At 39.3% G+C, this 18,116-nt stretch overlaps 1 protein-coding gene across 2 annotated transcripts in view; it reads right to left on the bottom strand.

The window, feature by feature from the left end:
- Positions 1 to 18,116, bottom strand: part of LOC122846821 (mucin-2) — a 47,558-nt gene that overhangs the window by 26,969 nt on the left and 2,473 nt on the right. Inside the window, exons 3-4 of one of the 2 annotated variants that reach the window (XM_044144014.1) lie at positions 7,332 to 11,090; positions 4,638 to 4,709 (exon numbers count right to left, since the gene is read on the bottom strand). In XM_044144014.1, the coding sequence (XP_043999949.1) occupies positions 4,638 to 4,709; positions 7,332 to 10,291 (3,032 nt within the window). In that variant the 5' untranslated portion in view covers positions 10,292 to 11,090. Of the gene's footprint in view, positions 1 to 4,637; positions 4,713 to 7,331; positions 11,091 to 18,116 lie in introns of those variants that run through there. The other variant, XM_044144015.1, reaches the window with a different exon arrangement.

Here is an 18,116-nt window from a genome sequence, read left to right as displayed (position 1 = left end):
AAACAATTTTTTTATGCTAGTGTATTAACAATGTGAATGCTACTAAAGATGATACAACAGCCTCAGCACAAGAAAGATGCAGGATTTTAAATTGTTTAAAAGATTTTATTATTTTATTAAAGATTTTAAGGAATTGGAAATTTGAATGTGTAAAAGTCAAAACAATTTGTTGTTTCATTGTTGAGTTTATATAAGCACAATTTGATTTCACAATAAATCAGATTGTACTCGTGTTAACATTGCTTTTAAGCAATCCAGTTAAAATTGGACACCAAAAATGCATTTAAACGCTGTTAGTGGTTCTTCACAGGAAGAGGGGCCCCAAATCAAATTTGACTTCATACAAACATGGGCCAGCGCTGTATGATATATGACCACAAAACACCCATTACTTATATCATATATTCTATGTTGAAAAGTTGATATTCAAGATTTTTCTTAAATTGTATGCCTGCTGAAGCTATGTGTGTAGAGAGCCTGAACCAACATGTATGCATATGCATAATTCAGAGGCTTCTCAAAAGAGAGCTGCAAATTAAAATCAAATGAGTTGTTCTGGCTTCACTGATTTTATAAAGCAATGAAAATGAGAAAAAAGCAACAAAGGAGCTGTATATAATTTCAGAAAACATCCAAACTCAAGAACCACTCATAACCCTTTGCTACTTATCGTTTGAAAACTAAAATGTTCAAACTGAAGCAGTTTTCTGATCAGCTGCTATGCAACCCATCAGTAAGTAACTTTTATTCTAGGATATTTTAAGAGGAGAAAAAAAAAAAACACTTCAAAAATGCAAAGGAACACAGGACCTCTTAAACAAGGAAAAGGAAAACAATGGATAATATTAAGCATTCTGTGATGATGTTCGGGGTGATATTTGCAGTAGTGCAGCCAATTCAACTCCCAACCCCATTGGAAAATTAAACCAATGCACTGAAAAAACCCCCTGAAATGTTCAATATATTTTTTCTTAAGTCTGTGTGTTAGTTATTAAGACTGTCAAGAGGCCCAATTAGTAAAATTTTATGACTATTTTCACTTTATGTTAACTGTCATAAATATTGTATATTTACTCAAAAACTAAAAACCATTTTTATAGTACCTACAAAATACAAATTAATCAATGAACAGTGTTTTGCAAAAATATTCACATGCTTTTAATTTTAATTCCATAGACATAGTTATCCACCTAACCTGACCAGTGGGAATAGGAGAGTCTTATTCAGATAAGAAGCCAAGAAGCTCATGACAACTCTGGAGGAGCTGTCATGATCCACAGCTCGCAAATCTGTCCCAAGGACAGATATATCTAATTATGTTCAATTAAATAGCACCAACTTCAAGGGTCATCCCAATGCACTTTAAAACCCAAACTGATCAAATTTATATACAAAAAAGTTGAATCAAATCAATAAAATAAAATCCAATAAAATCAAATTCAGTGCAAAATATTAACTTGCAAAACAATCTTTTAAGAAACCCAACCAATTGCACTAGATCATTAATGTTGCAGCAATCTCTTAGCGTGCATGACTGTATGGAGGGACAACTTCCCTGTCACAGGGAAGTTGTCCCTCCAGAAGAACTTAGCTCAATGTGAGCACCAATCTTCAATTCAAATGGGAATTTCAGAAGACAGAGTAGACACACAGACTCACTGGTCCACAAGTACTTTCTATGTTAGAGAATATTTACAGTAAATGGAGTTAATGGCATTTTAGTTACTTCATTTGGAAGACAAAACACAACATACCACATCATCTATGAGCCAGTAGTATAATCTGTAGGAGGAAACACTGAGGACGTTTAATAGTGTTATAATCTGCAAACCTGGTATTCATGAAGAGTGACAGAAAGCATGAGATTGTTGAATAAAATCCATAAGAAGTCCTGTTTTCAATTTGCCACAAGCCATACAGGATAAAAACACGGGAAAGGTTTTTTTTTTTCCTAAGAGAGACAGGTAACTGAACTTAAAATTAACAGGGCACCTTCCTCACAATAAAGCATGGTGTTGGGAGTAGCATGGTATGGAGATGGTGTTCTTCAATAGGAAAAAAAATGGACAAGGCCCTGAAAGAAATAATGGACTTTCGAGTTGAGACAGAAGAATTAAGACAACCATTTTAAACTCACAGCCAGCGCTAGAACGGAGTGGTTTAGATCTGTGCATATTCATGTGTCACAGTCCTCTTAAGACCAGACCTAAATTCAATCCAGAATCTTTGGCAAGAGTTCACAAACTCTCTCCATCCAATCTTATGGAATTGCAACATGCATAGTTTTGTAATTATTCATCACTATGTGTTGATCTATGAAATAAAATCACCTTGCAGTTTAAAGTTGTAAAATAACAAAGCATGAAAGAGTTCAAGCAGTATCAGTACTTCAACAGGCACTGATTTGTGGCAAATAGTGTCTAAAGCTTTGCTATTTCTCATAGAAGTTAGATTTCAAAGAGCCTTTTAATTGATAGAATCTGCCTTGTCAGATTCTCAGGCTTTACCATCAGTCATTCTTACCAGGCTACACCTTATCTCCAGATATTTCTCTCCAGCTGTCTGATTCTTTTTTTCTTAACTAAACTGAACTCCAATCTGTCGAGGGTGTGGAGGAAGAGTATTTTGTTTTTCTCTCTCAAAACAGGAAAACCCTTCACTCAAACACAAGTGAAATGTGTTGACACATGATTGAGAGATAATACTGCTTTTGACCACAAAAGAATCTGACTTAAAAAGTTGAGAGTGCAATTTTAGAATGAGTACCAAAAAAGCCTCTTGTGGAAGAAAAGCAATGTGGGTAAAGTAAGCGCACTTGCTTACCTTTCAAAAACGTAATATTCAGACATATTAACATGAATTTGTATTTAGATTCTCAATAAATCGCTCCCTTATGAGCCTCCCTTCCCTCGGCTTTCTTTCGGTCTCATTCCTTTTCAAAACTTCTGATCTTTTTCCCAAGATCCTTTGAGCTATTTATATATTTTCCCACTTTTTCACTCCTATTCTCAGTCACCTTCTTTCTTGTCTTCTGCCACTCTTCCTTTCGTCATGTCTTATTTGAGGAGATTTTCAAACAGTGAAAATAAATTATGGAGCATAAAAAGAAGAATATAGTACTTTGAATCATTTATGTGGTGTATTATAACCAAACTTCAGCTACAATTGTGATTTTTTTTAGGTTGAAGATATTTTTTAGCTATGGGGAAAGCCTTCTTAGCTGTGCATAATAATGAATAATAAATTTGTGATTATCTGAGCACATAGTCTAAAGTGTGTACTTGCCATTTTTCTCAACAGCAGTGCACCGTTACAAAGACTGATGATGAGTGCTGGCTTGATAATTGAGTTATGCTTTTCAGATTTATGAGATAACCAACACCTCAAAGCTGTTTACATCCTAGTTTTAATAATCAGAGAAGGGCTTTGTTGTTGCATCTCAATAAGTTAAAAATATTTAAGAAGGAATATAATTACATCTATAAAAACTGAAACAATTTGACCATGCAGAGTTACAACATGCATTACACATTATGTCTCAGAATAAAACTGTATCGCAATAACAGCAAAATAGATAAAAAGTATTTTTATTACAGACAATAGATCTTTAAAGGGGTGTTTGGTATTTTTGGCAATGTGTGCAGGTGCCGAGAGTCCTGTTCACAAAGGAAGTCTCTCTTTGTATAGCGTGTGCATGAAAAAGGTTTCAATCTTTGAACTGAGTTACTGAAATGAATTAGCTTTGCTGTGATGTTCTATTTATTAGGAGATATCTGTACCAATAAGTTTAGCCACTCTCCTGTTGAAATATCTACTTATTCTGTCAGATTATTATTTTTTTCCTTTCAACTACTCACATCTAAAAGTTTTCAGTTTCAAAGCTTTTCAGTTTCCATTTGCCCTTTTTACAGCCTTGTGCAAAGTGCTGTTTAAATCTTGGGAACAGAATGATTTATACAACTGTGTCAGAATGTGTATGTGCGTATATTTGATATGTTGTAAGGCCCATTTTTACAACAAACACTAGGACCCATTGTTTATGGGATCCAAAGCCTGGGCCCCATAAGAAGAAGTGATGTTTTGGGGTTAGGGCTTAGGTTTATGACTAAGGTGTGAAATGATTTTAGGTAGAAATGGTTAGGTAACATAACCATTACACTATAGAAATAAATGAAAAATGAATGGAAGTCAAAGGAAGGAACAGTTCAATGGAACTTCAATGGAAGTCATCTGTGAAGATAGAAAATGTGTGCGCATGCATGGGTGTGTGTGTGTGTGTGTGTAACCAAGACAAGAAATGAAACGGGAGGGGGAAAAATATGTATTTGCTGTTGTTCAGCTAATTAAATTTAAGCCATCAGAATGTTAGTTATATGTTATAATCTGTAGATGCAGTAATGTTCTGGTGTCGAGTGGCCATTCTTTTGAGAGCTGCACCCAGCTGTGCTGTCACACGGTGCAGAACAACAATCCTACCAAGCCATAAAACAACCTCTAGATCTGATGTGATTCAAAATGACAGCATGATGCACACATAAATGTGCACTGAGAGAAACTCTGTGCTCTCAGCATTTAGAGGAAGAAGGAAAGGCAATGATAAAGCTGAGGAAATTCACACATGCTTAGGTCAAACATACCTGTAGATGATGCAGGCGCAGTCTCTGCAGGTCCCACAGTTCTCAATGTCCTGCCCCGTCCTGTAGGAATGTCTTCTGTTGAAAAGCACACAGATGACATATCAGGGGTACCAGGGGCATGTGTTGCTGCATGTTTATTTGTGTAACCCTTCTGATACATCAAGATACCTCACTGAGCAGCATTTCTGGCACAAGGATCTCTGAGAGTATGCCAGTCTTCTTCCTGAAATCATCCCTGATTGTTTTTTAATGAACTACACCCCCTCCAACAAGCTCCCTCAGTTATGTAAACCATGAATCGCAGTGTCACTCAGGGCATAAAATAATGCTTAGAAGGTGAAAGTCAAGTTTGCATGCATACAGACTACAGTGGAGTTGTAATACTAGAATGGGTAAAATGAGACAAAGGACCTGTCATTGACATGCCTGGGAAGTACAGTCTCTACACTAAAGTTGACATAATATTGTGGAATATTCTGTCTGGATACAGTTTTAGCCAGATATTTACATACAGTGTTTGAAAAACCCTTTTTATTTCTCATAGCTTGACATTACGCTGACAACCCTGTTTTGAGTCAGTTGGGATTGCTGATACTATTTATATTTACTCAATCCTAGAAGAATAATAAATAATTTTTATATTATTTATTGACTTAGTCAAAATTCTGAAATCGACATAACACTTTCTACACTGTGATCTGTCACTTTTGTTGATTTTTGGGGTAATGGCTTCTTTTTAATCTCTGTGAACAAAATCTCATTCCTGAGCAGTATGATGAACAGTTTAATCAAGTCTTCAGGAAAAGAGACACATCTAAACATTGCAGGATTCTGGCCCTCGAGGACTGGAGTTTGAGATGACTAAATTAACCAATTAGAAGTCTACAAAGCCTTTGCATCATCATCTGGGCTTTCCAAAACCGTTAGAGGTCAAATAGTCTTGGAATATGTAAATTCTTGATTTTAATGGAAGTTACGAACAATTCTCTAAAATCTATGGCATCTAGCAAATAGAGATAATTTAGGAAGTCCAAACTGACTTAAGAAATTTAAGATTTACAATGATTTAATGTTAGATTGTAAGACATAAAATGTGTCGTTTATATTTATCCATATAAATATAGATATATAAATAGGGCATGTAAACATCTGATTTCAGCTGTACCACTAAAAACTTTCTATGGATTCATAGTCCAAGAATGTTCCTACATCATATATGTACTATTTTGGTGCGATAAAGCGAGAGAAATTACTAAGCCGCTTACAACGCAGGAAGCAGATTAATTAAGTCTTGATGGGAACAGTAAAGGGTTTACACTAAGAGGCTTGGAACATCTGAAACCACCAACATGACGGCAGCTAAATGTTGATTTCTATCAAACCTTGTATGCTGCACACATGCATGAAGCTGCTTCAAATAGATGCAACTGAGCCCCCTAGAGATTTACTGTAGTCTGACGTGGCATAAATTCTTTGACATGCAGATAATTTAAGCTTGAATGGCTAATATGAGACATCATAAAATAGCTACACATTAGTATTCAATGTGGTATTTCTTCATCACTTTTCTTCACAAACCTAGATGTTTTACCTTGTATTTCTCTTTCTAAACAAATTTACATTGTGTTCCATCCACTTATTCTTGTATTGGCAATGAATACAGCATGGAAATGAAATATAAATAGGGGGTATGTATCCCAGAAAACCATCAATCTGCAAGAGTTACCTCACATGATGCAGGGAGGTTATTACTGCCGACTTGTGTATGTACTTTTTGGTGAAGTATACAGAAAAGTGGTTCTTTCTCCTCAAAGAACCACTTTTCTGTACCAGTAGATAATACATGAGATAACAAGCCAATGCCTTAGAGTAAAGCTAAGCATACGTTACTTTCCTTCGTGGAGTCTGAACTTTGAAAAGAGATAATTTTTTAAAATGAAACTATGAACTCCTAGAATCTGACATCTACCTTTAAAGTCATACTTTCTACTGTCATACCACTTCTATTTTAGGACAATATCCTCCATCTTTTCTTTGGGTCAAAGGGAATTCTGGATGGTATAGAGTAGCAGATGGCCTTTTTACACCACTCTTGGCCCTGAGCTAAGATGTCCAGCAAGGGCAACATTTACAGCTCTGTTGGCCTGAGGGTTTTAGTCATTATGTATTTACGGCTTCAAATTCTGGATCACTCTCTTTCTGGCCCAGGGCTTTTATGTTGCTTTAAAAGTCAAACGAGTTCCTTTCTCATGCCTTAATTTAACCCTGGTTGAGAGGGTTGAACTATCACTAACACCTGTGGATTATTCAGCACCTGAAGCATGCTGTTATAACCACTCCTATTTCTGAAAACTCAAGAAAATGTGGGCCTCGGAAGTAAAGTTTCAACCTCCCAGACTTAGAATTGTTTAATCCAAATCATGAACATTGATATCACAAACATTAGAATTTTTGGGTGTAAAAATCGGTCAAAGGGGAACACATATCGGGAGTGCCACAGTGCAGCTCTTTAAATGAGAGGTGTCAGCTGTTTTTTTTTATAAAATGTAGAAGCCCCAATCTGCCATGTAGAAGCATCCAATGTGGGTAGCTTAATAGAAAAATAATACACATAATGTTTTTGTGGGTTTTCTTATGCCACCGATGTGAGTTGCCCCTTATAGTAACTTCACAGTATTGCTTTGTCCTACTCACCCATCTCTCTCTGCTTCCTTTTTCTCAAGGTCTTGAATGACATCCAGCAGGACCTTAATCGTATTCTGGCTTGTCTCCAGGACGCCTTCCAGACTGTGAAGCTGGTTCTGCAAGCTACGAATATCATGCAGGGGTCCATTGGGACTCAGGAGCTTTTCGGTCACCCGTGATGGGTCCAGTTTACACCTGGCCCCAGACATCAACCCTCCAAGAATTTCCTGAACCTGTCTTAAAGTGTCAGCTTTTGTGGGAGTCAGCGGCCCAGTTGCAGGCTGACCTCCAGAGGCAGAGCAGCCCCTGGCACCAGAGCAACCCTGCTGGTTAGGAGGCAGAGAGTGTTGGCTGTTTGGTGTGTTGGGCCTGACGCTGGCTCCTGAGCAGAGCATTTTGTGTAGCACCCCAAGCTGAGCCTGGGCTGAGCTAAGACAGCTGGGCTTAAAACAGGCCTTGGCAGGGGAGGAGGTAGAGGAGCGCCTCTCTCCCTTCATCACAGCAACTGGTGGAGTTTGAGCTCTGTGCTTCAGAGAACTGGCTCTCCCACAGAACTTGGGTGAGTTTGTACACTTCATATCCATTGTGTCCTCCTTTTTCTCTTCCTTCTCCATACCTTTTTCATTGGCCTTGCTCTCTGTGCTGAACATGGGTGTTCGGGCTGTGGCAACTGCAGGCTCACTTCCTTTTTTCCGTGGTGTGTATGGAGGAGGTGGTGGAGGAGGAGGTGGAAGTCGAATGCCCCTCTTATCCTGAGCATTATAGGGGGCTTGAGAAGGGGGAGTATATGGTGGTGCAGCACGAAATGTTGAAGAGTACAAAGGAACAGCTTTAGTTGGAGTCCCACAAGCTTGAGCATTCTGAAGAGTGGACACAAATGCTTTCACAATTGGAGGTGGAGAAGTGCAAGATTCAAGTCTAGGGACAGGGGAAGGATAAAGGGTTATTCCTGTGCTGGCAGGGGGGGTGTTTTGCACTGTTTGATACGGAATGTTACAATGAGATACTGTTTGTATAACAGTGGTGTAAGAAGGTGATGTTTGATTAATCTGGGGTGTGTGTGGGCCACCTGTATGAGTACTGGTGTAATATGATATGGATGTGCAAGACAGGGCAGTCTGAGTCACAATTGTACAGGGTGTGAGGTTTGTGAGGGGTACATTATTTGTTGGACCTGGTGGTGGCTGTTGATGTCTTACATTTGGAACAGCATTGGGCTGTTTGTTAGGTTCACAAGATGTTAAAATGGTGCTTACATTTGGAGTAGGAGTGGAACAAGTTAAGGAAGAGTATGATATTGATACTGGGGATGTGCAGTTATATGATGAGGACTGAGGGGCAGTGAAGGAAGGACTTGAGCAAACAGCCGGTTTGCTGGGTGGTGTTGGTGGAGACAAAACAGTATAATAAGGAATAGGGCTTTGGGCAGCAGAAGGTGCAGGAGTGGAGGAAAGAATAGGTAGGATGTTTGGTGGAGGATTAGTGACACTTGCTGGCTTAGTAGGAGATGTAGAAGCTGCCTTATAGCCTTTTTCAGTAATTTGTAGTGGTGCATTTGCCAGTGTTGGAGGAGAAGTACAGTAAGGCACAGTAGAAATTTTGGTGGTGGGAGGGTTTTCAGCTGCAGAAGCAGACACTTGGATGTCAGAATCTAAGCTGGGTGATGCAATTAAAGGTGGAGAGGCAACAGAGCTACAAGTTGGCAATTGTGTAGTGCAAGGTTTATGATTTGGGGAAGATGGACATGGAGAGTTTGCTTGTTTTTGAGGGGTACACTGCTCAACATTTTGAGGTAGGGTTGGACAAGAATTAGTGGTTTGAATTTGTGTTGAGCAGTGTTCGTCACTCAAATTTAGAGACTGATGTTTACGTTCAGTTTGACTTTGGGTGGTGCAATGCTTTGAAGCCGGAGGTGAGGATGGACCCTCAGTTTGAACTTCAGTCGTACACAGTTTGGTATTTGTAGGAGGAGGTGATCGAGGGGGGCTTTCAGTTTGTGTGGGAGTGGTGCAGAAGTGCACTTCTTTTCCAGGATCACTTGTTGTCCGGCTTAGGCGCTTTCTCCTCCTTACTACTGAAGGAGTGCTACTTCCTTGGCGCTTGGGACCATCTCGGCAAGATATTGAAGAACTGTGACACAGATCACTATTGTGAAGAACTGAAGGTGGACAGCTGTGTCTGGATGGTTTTACCATAACACCTGACTTAAGTTCTGTCTTTGATACTTTAGATCTTCGTTCTACCACAGTTTTATCCCCACAGTTCGGAGGTCTACTCTGATCTTTGGACCCAAGCAGCACATGGTTGTGGCTAAGGTACTCATCTTGAGAGTCATGCTCATCATCTCCATCCACACCAACTGAGTCCCCAATGCTGTGGCTACGTGCATGGGTGGATGAGAGTGACTGAGGTTTTTTGAGGCATGGTGAAGTCTGAATGGCTGTGCTGGTGCTTGTACTGGGTCTTCGTGTCATTGGTAAAGTTAGAGAGTTAGACTGTGGTGGCACCCAACATCTGCGTGTAGGACCAGGTGTTAGTGGATGAGGTGGGGCCCGTGCTAAAAAAGCAGCCACCTTTTCTATTGTACTTGCCATATCCCCACGCACAGCCCCCACCACAGAGGTTTGACCAAGTAGGCCCTCAGTGTGTGTTCTATCTGTCCATGGCTGAGGGGACATGGAGTTGTGTTTCCGGAGAGGATGTGGGCTGTCACGGTCCTTGGCAGGCCGTTGACGGGTGTTATTTTCCCCTGTTGCACTGTTGCCACTACTGCTACTGCCATCCTCAAGGTCTTTGAAGCGAACCTGATGGGTGCGGTTGCGACGGCGCTTGAGGCGACTTTCAATATCTGGTGAGTCTCGATTAAGCAGCACAGAGCGTACAGTCATTGTTCCGGGCAGTTTGTCCGCCAAGGTGCTCTTGCCGTTGCTTTGGCCTGTGAGCAAGTGATTAGGCTCCTTGCTCACCATTTCTCCGGCCTCTCTGTTTCTTCCCCAACATTCACAGGCAGTTTGCCGTTTTAAAGGCCTTTTTGTTCATGTGTCAACAAGGAAAGTACGTTTTTCATCACTGTTTTGCTATAGTATTAAATGCATGTAAGAGCTATGTACTTTATTGACGAGTCCCATTTTCCTCAGAAAACCGAACAAAGTTCGGTCAACTCCTGCAAAGCTTAGTCCATTTGTAGAATAATTGTCCTTAAGAAGAATTACTGCAATGTCCACAGGAAAAGGTAAACCAACATCATAGACAGTAAAACGAGTGTGTCAGATCACTGTGACCAATGCTAAGTTCTACAGAAACTGTGATATTGTACCTTCAGTTCTACAAAAATATGACATATTAAGATAAATTAGAGAAAAGCAGCATCAAATTTTGTTAAAATGAACATGTCCATGCTTTTATATGTCCTTTAAATTTGTGCACATTTTCCTTTACTCCCATTTCTCCTAATTTCCCCTTGCAAATATCATGATGAGGCCAAAAAGGCTTGCAATGCCAATGGGCAGAGAGTCAGGGAATACAGCCTGTTCATCCTTAGGTTTGCAAACTTGGCAGTCCCTTCTTGTACTCATGTCTTGTCCCCTGATCCCTCAGGAGATCCAGTAGCCCATGTATGGGATGGTCTTCGGAGGGTTTTCCCATAATGAGCTGCCTTCTGAAACTTATGTCGTCAGACTGCTTTGTCTGTTTTGTTGATTTCACTTTCTGTATTTCAGTTCTGGAGTCAAAGGGTCATTCTCCCATGGCTGTAGATGGTGTTAGCTCCTACAGAAAAGTACACAAAAAGGAGGAAAAAAGAAGAGACTGTAGTTGTTTACAAATGCATATCTGTTTAAGCAGTTCTTTGAGATAAATACAATGAAATAAGGTAAGCAGCTATTTTGAAATGAATAAGGGTACAGTCCACACAGTAGGAGGAAGAAGAATACATTAGTTAGGAGAAACGACTGAAGAGTTGGAGGTGGAAGACTACAAGCAGTGGAGAAATAAACACCCCAAACAAGTGAAAAGGGATTGTAATTAAGGCCTATTCATATTGGCTGAAGGGGATACTTATGTTTTATGTCTATTTGATTTTCTCTGTATCATTAGCAATTGTTAAACGTAGCGTTGCTGTAGAAGCAACAAAAAGTGTTTTTTCCAGCTCTTGGGAACACAGAATGACTGTTATCATATTTTCCATGTGCATGTGTCTTACAGATTTTTCTTTTCCTCTATGTTTTAACAGTCTGCGGCTCTGTTATCAGTTCTTGATGATCTGCCACGATGACATCCTCTCTGATTCATCTGGTCACTCTGTGGCAGTCTGTCTACCATGCTGTGGTTAGTAGTATGTTCTTGTCCCTCTGATGCTGTGGCATGTTTGTGACACACATACTATATATATATATATATATATATATATATATATATATATATATATAGTATATCACTTCCACTGCTTGTCCGTGTTGCTAGCAGTCAGGCGTGATGCTGTTGTCTGCCTTACAGGATCTATGGATTTGTTCCTTGTTATCTCCTCATGATAGCCCCTGACACTGACAGGCCCACGTGCTAATTTTGGGTGCGAGTCTGACTGTCCGTACTCTTATCTTCTGTGGGAGGGGTAATTAGTGACTCCTTCACAGCTCCCAGGTTATTTAGGGAGTGTGATACCCGAGGCCCTGCCACATTTATTTATGTCCACCATTTTTTTTCTTGCTTTCTCTCTCTCTCTTTGTTGCTCTGATGAGAGGGATCATTGTCACAGCCGCACCCTTCCGTCAACCTCTTTAAAAACATTACTTATTAGGATTAATTATGATTACACTCACACAGACAGAGCCTTAAGGAAAATAGCAACCATAGTGAATTATTAAACATACCACAAAGTTTTGATTCTTTTTACTTTCTTATCACTTCTATGTGTAAAGATGAGCTAAATCACCAAGACCAAATCTCTCTTTGAAACGCTAAATATTCTTAAGCGTGGATAATCTATTTTTCTGCTACAGAGTCTGAAAATACAAAAACAAGGATTTATCTTTAGCTCAATAAGGTGCCTTGCAAAACTATTCATACCTCTTAAAGGGGGCGTTATGCAAAATCAACCTTTGGGCTTTGTGTCACAATGTTATGCCCTCATCAAAAACATACCCAGAGTGATGTTTTGATTCATTCATTCATGTTTTGAGGTATCACTGAATCTCCTGTGGCAGCCAATTGAGGTGCCCTAACACTTCCTTCTGCAATGCACCGCCTAATTCCCCAAAGTTTTGCCTGAGAGCTGCAGTATCCAGCCAAGCACCCTCTCCCTGCACTTCCCCAGCACATCTCCACTAGACCAGCAGCAGCCATAGATAGCAAACATCTGGTGGAACTGAGAATCTGCTGAGCTTATCATACAAACTACAATACTTCTAATAACGGTTGTACAATGGACAGCATGAGAAGGACAGCATTGTTGTGTTGACATCCCTGAAGGGTGTGTGTAGGAAAGGGTAGGAGGTCCTTCATGAAATAGAGACCAATTTTTCTGTCTGATGCAGTCACAATGTTTTTGACATAATACAGCATTTTCATAAGAAATGGAGGCAACATGCTTGATTGGGTTATAAAATGGCACTCTGTGCCTGGCAAGCACATAATATCCAGTCTTAAAACATCTTCAGCTTTTATTACTTTATAACCACAAATATCAGTTTGCTTTAAAAGAATTTTATGTGCGGTAAAACAATCTGAATTTCATGTATCATTTTCCACTTTACAATTATTCATTAATGTCTTTTTTGACCCCAAAATGACCTGAGGTTTGTGGTTGTAATTAGACTTGTGTAAACGTTTGAGTAGTATATACAAATTTTGTTCTTTCTATTTGATATTTATATTATTTCACAACTCTACCAGGATAAAATTCTTCAGACTTTCCAGTTTCATCCATGCACCGCCAGAGGAGCTTTACCCTCTCTTATTCTACGGGCTGTCATCCTGAGTGTGCTCTCATTCTATCTTACTTGAAACCAGGCCTATTTTTCTCATTTTCACCCCTCACTTGTATCTTCCCCTCCACCTTTACGACACTGCTGAAAATCTCCCATCCAAATTCTTCGCTCTCAGCCTGCAAACTAGCCTTGGGTCAAAATTTATGCCGACAGTTTAATGAATCCATACCCTCTTAATGCTGCATGAGCTTACTCCAGGGGCTGAGGCCAGCCATTTACCCACATGTGACATTTCCATGTTAAGCAGACAAGAAATAAATCACCAGGCAAGAGGATGAACGTGTGCAACGGCATAATGTCAACAGGGGTCATAACTCTCTATCGTTATTATTTAAGATTTACTCTAGCCCTCTTGCTCCCTTCTAGCTTCTGCAAGAAGGCTTTACTCCAAGTACAGGAATCTATCCCCTCATGTGGGGTAACAATTACGCCTGCATCGCATCCAACTCTTCTTTTCTAAACCACGGTTACTCAGAGGAGCACAGATCTCATGGACTCAAGAATCAAGAACATCCTGGATGTGCAAATGTGACTGTAATTTTCTGAGTCGGGAGTCCTACAGGAGTGGTGAGAATTACATCCATGACAATAACACACCTTTGGCTCTCCCTGTGCCAGGGAGGTAGGGGGGTTCTGTGCTTTGAATTGTTATGTAAAGTCATGTCAGATCAGATTGTCTAAGCATGCCTAAATTTGTTAGACAGGACTAAGAGGAGGAGGAGGCAGGAAGAGGAAGGAGAAGAGATAGACATGCTTAGTTATATTTAGAGATGCTATGAGACACAGTGAACTGCGAGGAGTAGGATTCTGAATAAGTAAGAGGGAGATGGGGCAGAGGGAAAAAGCAGGGGTGGTGGAAGGAGGGGTGTTGGGGGCGTGGGGAGAGTTGGGTTGGCAGGCCGCAAAGCAGGAGGGAACAACCCCTGGCAGCAGAGGAAATGTCATGGTTAGGGTTCAGTGAAGTGGTAAATCGGGAGCATCAGCGCGTCAGGGCATTTAAGGGTTTACTGAAGAGGAACTAAGAAAAGCTATATGATCAGTCATTGGTCCTGTGAACACAAAGAGGCTCCTGGTTTATACCTGTGCTCTGTCACAGGAATTAACAATGCTCTCATGGCTCTCACAGTAGATGCAACCCGCACCAGCCGTTGCAGTTCTCCTGCGGTCTTGTCAAAAGGGTTCACCAATTCAAGAACAGCTCCCTGGGAGTTGCTATTAGATGCCTATTTTGTCAGGTAAGCACCGTGTTCAGCAAAGCGCAGCAAAGTCTCACGCAAGCGGGTGTTTCATTTTATTTGATACAATACACGCAGCGAGTGAATTAAAAATTGCAAATGTACAACTTTGTGGTGACAAAGATTTCTCTGTAAACAAGAGCACATGCATATGTAAGCAATCTCAAACCACACACTCCCGGAAATTATACGAATGCCTTTTCGAAATAAGGGAGTAAACAACTTTGACCAAAAGCATCTATAATAGGCTTTTTTTTTTTTTTTTTTTTTTTTTGCTATTTAGGAAAATAACACATTCTCAGTAAGATGAGCATCCTTGGATTGTCCTGTGAAGGAGACAGAAGAGCTTTAAACCAGTTCATTTGCATTTAACATCCTTCACTTGACTTCCCCTAAATAAAATCCACTGCTGCATAAATGGCAGATTGAAATTGGCAAGGCTATTGTTGGACATGAGGAGTCATATTTTATGTTAAAAATGTTTGAGTGTCCTGATAAAGTGCTACATAAGTCTAATGCCATTTCATTTGTGGTTTGTCACAAGCCAAAAAGTAGAACATGTGGATGGCAGCATCTCGATTTTAGGATGGCTTTTTTTCAGTAGGGTCAGGGCTGGTCAGAGTTGATTACAAAATGTATAGATGTAAATACAGTGCAATATGTATTTTGCATATTAAAAATACATTGGAAAGTCAACAATTCCAAGGGAATATTGACTTTCCGATGTCAACATTGGAAAGTGTCTGTTAAAAAACAAAGATTTTAAACCATCTTTCCACCTTGTGGACCCAAAATGGGTTCCAGAGCAAAAGTTTTGTCTATGTGTTTTTGTGTGGACAATGAAAATGCATCTTTTGTGAAAAGGGTGACATATTAGCACAAACATTAACCTGACCTATAATCTGAAATGTGTCATACATAACAACAACAACGCTGGATTAAAATGTTTATAATGGTCCTGCAGCTGCTGCAGCACCTCATTAAAGGTAAAAAAAAGTTCCACAAAAGTCTGATGAATGTTGTTCAAAATTTTTGCTTTCTTGTTGTGTTTACCTCTAATCTCATGTGGCGGTGTTATGCACAGGTCCAATACTTGATATTTAACGCCACTCACAGGTCTGGAGGAGTTAAAACAACATCTTGTTTTTGTGTAGATGAAAACATTTCTGAAAACAGTCCCATGTGGACACGTGTATTTTTGAAACTGGGGCCAGAAGAGACTAGAGGCTCTCGAAGACCTGAGACTAGAGTAGACATTCAACCCACAGCAGGACAATGACAGTAAACATACAGCTGGAATCCAATTGAGAATCTGTGGCAAAAGATTTGAGATGCACTTTATACAAATACAAGTTTCTGAGTATTATTTGACATGAATATTCAAACTGTTCAGATTTTTTTCTTCTACTTCACCGTTATGCACTACTTGTTGAGGGTCTATCACAAAAAAAATCAAAATAATCTACACTGATATTTGTGGTTATAACAATGACAAAAAGTGAAAAAACATGCAGCATGAGTACTTTTGCAAACACTAGCTGGAAACACTGTATGGTGTCGATGCATTCGACTGATCTCATCAATCCAATCATTCCAAGCAGCAAATCAAATCATGCAAAGAAAATTTTTGTGTTAAATGCACTGCATGGGAACTCAGTGAGTACAACCATTATGATTCTGTTCAGACGCTGTAGTAATAGCCTGTTTGTCTAAAACGATCTCGGTGTGGCCTTTTAAAAACCAATGAGGGACACAATTCATGAGCCGAAGTGAAAGCATTGTACAAAACATGCCCACAAAATTATTTTTGTAAATAAATATACACTTGTGACTCAAATCACTTAAGATAACAACGGAGCGTTAAACCATCTGGTTCATTGTTGTCTGAATGTGTTCTAGATACAAACCTAAGCTGTTAGTGTGTCAGTGCAGCCTGAAGTGGCTTTTCTTGTGTCACCCTGACCTATTTGTTTTTTCTTGCAGATTTTTACTGAAAGAAAGTAGGTATTGGAGGATTGCTCCTTAAAGCTGTACATTTTTGTGTGACACTAAAATGCAATCCAGATACACTAGTTGCAAATAATGTGCCCCAATCATTAACATTTGAAAAGCTTATATGATTCTGTGAGCTCTACTTGCCATCTAGCAAATCAAATAATATTTACAAATCAAATCAATTTAATATTTACAACTTGTCCTAGCTACCATGTAATGGTTTACTAAAGCACATGCTGCTTGTTTTGAGATGAAACATTTTGTTATGTAGCTTTTTCTTTGTATTTGCTAAAGAAACATCAAGCTGTCAAATAAGTCTCCTGGTTGTTGCTTAATATCTAGACATAGCTCTGATGATAAATTGAAAATGTTTTACGCAAATTAACTTCTGCTGCCATTAATTATAATTTACATTAGCATAAATGTTTGCAGAGTCATTGGTTCAGCTCTTCATACGGAAGACGGATCACAACTGTTTGAGTTTTCCTTCCAGAATGTGTTTGCCAATAATGATTTGTTCCATCTGTCCTCCTCTGACCAAAATCCTTTGCCTAATTTGAAATTCCTATTTGTAGGCCAGTGGACTGGAGAAAGCATACTCAAGCAACTGTGTGCAAATTTGAGAATGCTCGCCCATCACAAAAAGATGGAGCAAACATTGCTTGCTCATTAGGTAATTTATGATTTGGGTTCTGCAGCCATCATTGCAAAAAAGTTTTACTGAAGTTTAAAGTTAATATCTTTGTAATTTTGTCAGGAACAAAGCAAAACGGACTAGCACGCTCATAGATTCTCTGCCTAGCTGCAGAGAAGCAGCGTCACTTCTTTACAAATCAATGAGTGCATAATAGTGCATCGCCTCTACAGCCAAGTCAATGTCAGCTTTATAAAAACAGCTGGCCAGCAGACAGAAAAAATCTCTCCAAGTATGGAGAAACCGAATGACAGAAAAACGGAGATTGGTAAATACTTAGCCGATGGGAAAAGAAAGACAATTGAAATTGATTCTATGTACATGTATGTAACTTATGTTTGTTATGTTGACCTGCTGACAGATAATATGTTAAATAAGAAAGAAAAAAAAGTATTTCTACTCATTATCTACTTCAAAATTTCACACTCCATTTTCCAGATGCTAATTTTTAAACAGATTTTGAACTAAATCAAAAGTTAGTAATGGCAGATGTCCACTAAGATTAAGCCTGGTTTTACTGCTGGACTCATCCTGTTAAAAACAAAAAAATAAACATCTTGAGGTTCAGAATCTTCCCCAAGAATGTGGCCAAAAGAAGACAAAATCTAACTCATGATCTTTCAATTGCAGGACGACACTTCTTCTTACTGAGACCTCTAAAAACCAAAAAAAAAAAAAAAAAAAAAAAAAAAAATCAAGGCTAAGTGAGAAGCAGACTATTCTCTGGAAGCTCCTGGTCCATCACAGGGTAACATAGACACACACCACAATGTAAACCGAGGTCATTTAAAATTTCTTTCACATTAGTTCACAATGTTTTACCCATTCATACATGGTTATGACAGGATCCAAATCTCTGTTTCCTCCCCTAGTCTCAAAATAACCA

The sequence above is a fragment of the Gambusia affinis genome, linkage group LG17 (genome assembly GCF_019740435.1).
Source record: "Gambusia affinis linkage group LG17, SWU_Gaff_1.0, whole genome shotgun sequence".
Taxonomy (NCBI): Eukaryota; Metazoa; Chordata; class Actinopteri; order Cyprinodontiformes; family Poeciliidae; genus Gambusia; species Gambusia affinis.
Note: the sequence above shows the minus strand (reverse complement) of the source record. Positions and strands in the feature narration are given on the sequence as shown.